Genomic DNA, 6,250 nt, shown 5'->3' with positions numbered 1-6,250 from the left:
TTGTTCATTTGTCTAATAACTCCAAAATTCTTTATATCAGAAAGGAAAATTTTTAATTATTATACCTGCAAAATAAAATAGTCCTGTGATTCAAAATGGGATAAAAGTTATTGAATAATTCATTTGAATATTCTTATTCTTTAGTTTAATAAATTAAGCTAATTTATTATTTTAGGACTTTTATTCATTTTATTATTTTTTATTTTTGATTTTATTTTTCATATTAGTTGTCATCGGCGTTATTGAACTCTCACTCTCTCTTTGCGTGTGTTGTTTCACGCTCTTATTGACTAAAATTGAAGAGTTGTTTTAATTCTATTTTTTCAAAGTTTAAAAGTGTCACTAAATTTTTCTTCTAAAAGTTGAGAGTGAAATTATGTATTAAGCATATTTAACATAATTTAATATTTTTAAAATGGATATAATAAAAAAATTATATTTTTTAATATATTTAAAAAAATAAAATAAATAAAAATTATAAAACGAAGAAATATATTATAATATAACAAAAATTTATAAGACTCTCTGTTAAAGCTTTTATCTATTTATTTTTGAATGAGAACCGGTTTGATTTAGAATGCCCGTTCCAAACTGGCCGGTGTTTCAGTTTTCGTATTATCCAGCGGCCTCACTGCTGTTCATGCTGACTTGTCGGCTTTCAAAATTCACCTATTGAGTTGGACCGGATCAAGTTTCAATTTCCGATTAAACCAATCTAATTGGAGTTTAACATAATTTTTTTTATTAAAAATAATGTTTAAGATACTAAAATTAGTTTTGCGAACTTAATACTTAAATGTCCTTTTTTTGGGCTCGATTAGAAATTAAGCAATATGAGATTTTACTGCACCATGCCCTTGGGCTGAGGTCATCCTTACTTCAAGTATCATCTATAGAACGAGCTTCTCATTTTCTTTTTCAGTTTCTAACTTTCTACTATGGCAACTGCAAAAAGTAAAAACTTGAGACTTTTAGGAATCACTGTCCTCCATCCATGAAACCATTAGCTGCTATGAATTGATCACCACGAACCACTGCTTAGCCAGTGAGATTGTCACCATAGACTGCTAGCCCCAACAACCATCTCCCCATGTGTGGTCTCCACCTAATATGGATTATTATCAAAGTCAATTTTGTCGACAGCAGCCAAGTCTGGTCTGCCAACTGAGTGGTAACTGCATTGAGAGTCACCTGAGTGCTCTCGGATTCGATTCCTCGCTTTCCCTCCCCAACAACGCGTGAATGATCTATCCATCCAATGGATCACGTGCTCTATCTAGCCTCAGTTCTACCTGGTAAATGGTTCAATGGAATTATATTTTTTTTTTTAAAAAAAAAAGACCCACCAACACAAATGTAAAAAGCATAGCAATACAACAATACTAGGTAACAAAATCATTCTGTTAAACTTGCCACAGTATCAAAAGTTTCCAAGCGGATGACAAACGGACCAAGTCAAACAATCTTCCTGTACATTAGCAAAGGTTGGAAACATCAAAACTGATGACTTGCATAAACAATGCAACACAAGCTTTTTATTTGTTACTCGACAAGTGAAAAAGATAACAAGAATTGCATTTTCACTTCACTGTATATACAAATTGCATTTTCAGCATAACATAACAAGATTCTTAAGCATTATTTGCACACCAGATGATCCAGTAGGACAAATAAATACTTGCGACATGCAATGTTCCGCCAATAAAAATAGGAACATGGCATAACGAAAGCTCAAATAGGAAGCACGTCACAAAGCACCTGGACCAGGTCTCGTTAAGCTACATTCTCATTACAGGCAATGCCCTCCTCTTCCTCTAGGAAATTCTCAATTTGTTCTAGAGCCTGGCAAAGTATCCAAGTCCAATTAGTTAACCCAACATGTAGCAGTGAAAGAATGTGGCATGCGCTACTAGTAAGAAACACATAATTTTGGCACGACATACCCACCCCGCGAAATTATGAAAAAGTTTCAAGATATGTTTGTCCAAGATATGCGTAAGCTGAGTAGTGAGTTTATGAAAATACAAACAAAAAAGATACCTCAATTGCAATTGCAGTTGGTGTGATACTGGAAACATCTCTATATCCCAGTTTTGCTGCAATATCTGTGCAATGGAAACACTCTGTCAGACCTTTCATAGACTAAACTAAGAGATTTAGACAGTTGTAAAGAATAACAAATTCTCAAATGCATCAAAAATAACAAAAACCACATAGTGGCAGAAATTTGAAGCACAGGTTTAGGCATACATACTTTCTAGAGAAACCCTAGCATTGGCATTGGCATAATATTCACCTCTCTCTTCAAGAAGGGTAGACAAACGCCTGAGAGCCTGTAGAGAAGTTAGAGTGAAGACACTAGGAGATACAAAATCCCTGTTTAGCTGACCACTCATCATAGCATATACAAAGGCAGATGGGTTGACAGAGAAGCTACCTTTGTGTATTCATCGCCTGATTCATGATGCAAAAGTGGGCGAGAATTTGTTCCCACAGCCGCAATCCTCTGCGCCAAGGCCTCCAAAGGCACATCCAACCAGACACTAATTCCCTTATGCATATATTTCCTGGCATAGCAAACAAAAGGAATAGAGCTTTACACAACAAATGCACAAAAGAAACCAACAAATAAATAAAAGACAAAAATTGTAGCATTCTTTCAAATCTTACCAGTTAATCGGCCTTATAACTGCACCTCCACCAGTAGAAACAACAAGCCGATGCATCATAGACAACTTTTTCAAAGCCTCAGTCTGAAAGGCAAGAATACAATTATTAAGCTTGTATGTCACAAGCAAAAGCAAATCATCATACATGTCTTCAAGTGTGCATTAGTATCTTCGCCAGTAGAATTAGTTCGGAGTAGATACATAAAATTGGACAAAGCAGTGTATAAGTTGATTGGTTGATAGATTAACATACATATATACAAATATGTATGCTGAATACCTCTTTATTTCTGAAGAAACCCTCTCCATAGAGCTTAAAGATTTCAGCTACTGAAGTTCCATCAACCTCCTGCTCCACCAATGAGTCACTGGAGCATTCAAAAGCATAAAATAAAACATATTATTTGGCAGAAATAGTAGTTGTCAAGTGGATAATCTGGCATTATAGGAGATACACTTCAAATGTCAATTCACTTCCAGGGTCAACTTTTTCGCGACTTTTTTCCCTAGAATTAAAATCGATATGCTGCAAAAATGACAGGCACCAACCAGTCACAGAATGAATAACCAAGTACTTGTGAGAGAATCTTGCCCACAGTAGTTTTTCCAGAGCCCATCATTCCTGCATTTCACACACACTCGGTTACTCCCAGACCAATCATATAATTTCTAACAAATAAATGAAGAATTAGACAAAGAAACTGACCAACAAGATAAATACAGCGCCCGTTTATACAAGGCCCAACCTCTTGTGACTTATTCTGCAAATTTTATTAACATCTAGTAAGATGCTTGAACATGGCTGTTTTTGTTGACAGATAACTGGCTAGGTTTTATCTTTAAGGCCTAGTTCAGAGACAATATAGAAAAGCAGATGCTCAAACATCACCAAGGAAATGTAAAGCATCCAAATTCACACACTCAATTGTTAAGTATCAAAAGACATGAGTTCAGACCTTCAAAATCAGTGATTCATCGGATGAGGCACTGGAACTTCCAGATTCCAACACTGAAGCTACAATGGCAAAAGATAAAAGAAACTGTAAATATCCAAAAGCAGAGAGGAAGAGAGCGAGAGAGATCAATTGCATATTAAGAATAAAAATGCCATTGTCCATTCTTTTACTTGACACAAGAGATACATGTTCGCATACATCCTATTTGTCCATAAAGATGAAGCAAGCCATTGCAGATGAGCTGATATATTGTGAATTGCAATAAGAACTTAACCAAATTAGAACCCTTTTTTCCGCCACCAGCATAAGAATCAGAGAAATTACTAATACTCCGTACACAAACATACGTGCATATTCACATATACCATGTCATTATTTCAAAGCCCACATTATATAATTAGCAATCCAATCCAAAACCAAAATCTGATCAATAAAATCCATAACTAACAAAATTTAACAGCCAACCAGTTTCCAATTGCAATAAATTTCTCAAATTCAAATCAAAATAATGGGATCACAATCTTATTTTTCTCAAGCCAATTCATATAAGACGTTTGCATCTGTCTCACTATTTATCAAACTACTGCTGCATTTAGATCCTAGACATAGAGGAAGAAAAACCTAATTCATTGTATACATGTGATTCCCAAAACAAAAATCTACAAGAAACATCTCAATTCACTGTGCAAAATCACATACCAAGTTCTAAAACAAAAACAACTATCAAGAAGAGTTTTAAAAATAAACAAATAAATATCTTAAAATTGTTAATATAACCACCTGAGTGCTTGTAAGAACAAAACGCCTTCAAAGAAACCGATTTATGCCCATTTTTATTCCTCTTGGACTGAAAATGAGCCGAAACGAGTACCGGCAATTTCTGTTTTGCCTTCAATTTACTCGTCAAACTCAACGAACAGGTGGGATATTTCCTATAGAACTTGTCCGATTCAATCCATTTACTAGAAAATTGCATCCGTTGAGCAAGATTCACGTCCATCTCAAAGAAAAACAAAGAGAGAGCGCTAGTTTTCACTATAACCCAATAGTTTAACAAATTTTTTCAATTCGCATAGTCAACTCTTTCAATACCCAGATCGAGATTCTTCTGTAGAAACAAAAATGGAAAAAGGAAAACTAAGGAATCGATTAACAATATATAGAACAATGAAATGGTTCAATCATCAATAAACGTAATGTAACGCAAGTGAATAACTCACCAGAGGAAGCAAAAGCAGTAAGCTTTAACACCGGAAAATTCGAAGGAGCCTTCAAGCGATGAAGGGAAGCTTTTGTCTCTCTTTGTATGTCTTCTTCCTTCCAAGTTCCACCGTTGCGCCGTTCAGTTTATAAAGCGGTTGTTGGTTTCTGGTAGGGAATACTTTTTTTTTTTTTTTTGGTCGAAGTAGGAAATACCTTCAGACCAAATATTGGCGTGGCACATGAATTGCTAGGCTAAATTTAACTGCTAGTCACTCAACTTATAATATATTTTCAATTTAGTCACTAATTTTAATTTATTTATTTATTAAAATTTTTCAAATTTCAATTTACTTTTTTTACTAAACTATCTCTTACCTATAATATGAGTCTCAAGGCTAACATAAATTTTAAAACAAAATCATTTCTATTTCTCCAATTATTTATTTTTCATTTATATTCTTTCTTATCTTTTCTCTTCTTCTCTATTTATAAGAAAAAAAAAATTTTATTATTATTTTTTTCAAAAATACACAAATAAAAAACTATTCATAACAAAAGAGTAAAGAAATTTAAGGGAGTCAAATAATTTTTTTTCTTAAAATGAGTACTTCTAATTTATTAATTAAAAAAAGCAACTACAAGCAACATCTCCTTTTCAATAATAATCACTTACTATATTTATTTTTATTTTTATAATTTATTATTTGAAGGTATTTTAAAATTTTAAACATTAAAATCTTATTTCATACTATATAGAATAATAATTATTTAAAATTTATTTTACTATAAATATGAATAAAATTATATAAATTTTTATTTAAAATTTATTCATCAACATTTAAAATAAAATGATAAGTAATAAATAATTTTATTACCAATAAAAACTTTATATTATTATTTTAAATATAAAAATATTAAATTATATTTAAAATAAATTAATAAATAATATGCATGACGCATGAGCAAACGATTTTCCCTTGTATCTGTAATTTAATATTAAAAATACTTTTAAATTTTAAATATTAAAATTTTATCTTAATTAAAATATAATAATAGTTATTCATAATTCCTTCAATGTATTAAAGTTACATAAATTATTATTTAAAATTATTTGTTAATATTTTAAATGAAATTATAACTAATTAATAGTATTCACTGTGGTAAATTCATCTGAGTAAATTTGAGAGATTTCATATTCTATTTTCCTAATTTTCAGCCTCATTTAATAAAAAAAATTAATTAATAATTTTATTGTAAATAAATTTTTTAATGTGAATTTAAAATTAAAATATAAAATTATTAAATTATTAAAATAAAATAATAAATAATTAATATAGAAAAAATATATATATAAAAGAGAAGTAAAGTAAAAGAGGCAAGAGGGCAAATAAAAGTGCAATAGATAATAAGAAAGAAAAAATA

The 6,250-nt window shown here is 31.2% G+C and overlaps 1 protein-coding gene across 7 annotated transcripts; it reads right to left on the bottom strand.

Annotated features, from left to right (window-relative positions):
• Nucleotides 1-817: 817 nt before the first annotated feature.
• On the bottom strand, nucleotides 818-5,061 carry LOC110609834 (shikimate kinase, chloroplastic). Of its 7 annotated transcripts, none has more exons than XR_006348326.1 (13): nucleotides 4,846-5,058; nucleotides 4,406-4,733; nucleotides 3,626-3,684; nucleotides 3,376-3,430; nucleotides 3,219-3,291; nucleotides 2,950-3,037; nucleotides 2,671-2,753; nucleotides 2,438-2,567; nucleotides 2,255-2,333; nucleotides 2,041-2,105; nucleotides 1,759-1,842; nucleotides 1,192-1,292; nucleotides 818-1,105 (listed from the first exon to the last, which is right to left on the bottom strand). XR_006348326.1 is itself a non-coding variant. In XM_043949984.1 (12 exons), the coding sequence occupies exons 2-11, from the start codon at nucleotides 4,623-4,625 to the stop codon at nucleotides 1,774-1,776; spliced, it is 921 nt and encodes a 306-aa protein (XP_043805919.1). In that variant the 5' UTR covers nucleotides 4,626-4,762; nucleotides 4,846-5,061; the 3' UTR covers nucleotides 818-1,292; nucleotides 1,759-1,773. The 7 variants fall into 7 exon arrangements, 4 of the variants coding, with proteins under 4 accessions (XP_043805919.1, XP_021605350.1, XP_043805920.1 ...); XR_006348327.1 differs by lacking the exon at nucleotides 818-1,105 and adding an exon at nucleotides 1,414-1,468 and having other exon boundaries at nucleotides 1,207-1,292; nucleotides 4,846-5,059; XR_006348328.1 differs by lacking the exon at nucleotides 1,759-1,842 and having other exon boundaries at nucleotides 4,846-5,060.
• Between the last annotated feature and the right edge of the window lie 1,189 nt (nucleotides 5,062-6,250).

Source organism: Manihot esculenta, chromosome 13, assembly GCF_001659605.2.
Source record: "Manihot esculenta cultivar AM560-2 chromosome 13, M.esculenta_v8, whole genome shotgun sequence".
Taxonomy (NCBI): Eukaryota; Viridiplantae; Streptophyta; class Magnoliopsida; order Malpighiales; family Euphorbiaceae; genus Manihot; species Manihot esculenta.
This window is presented reverse-complemented; position numbering and strand designations above follow the sequence as displayed.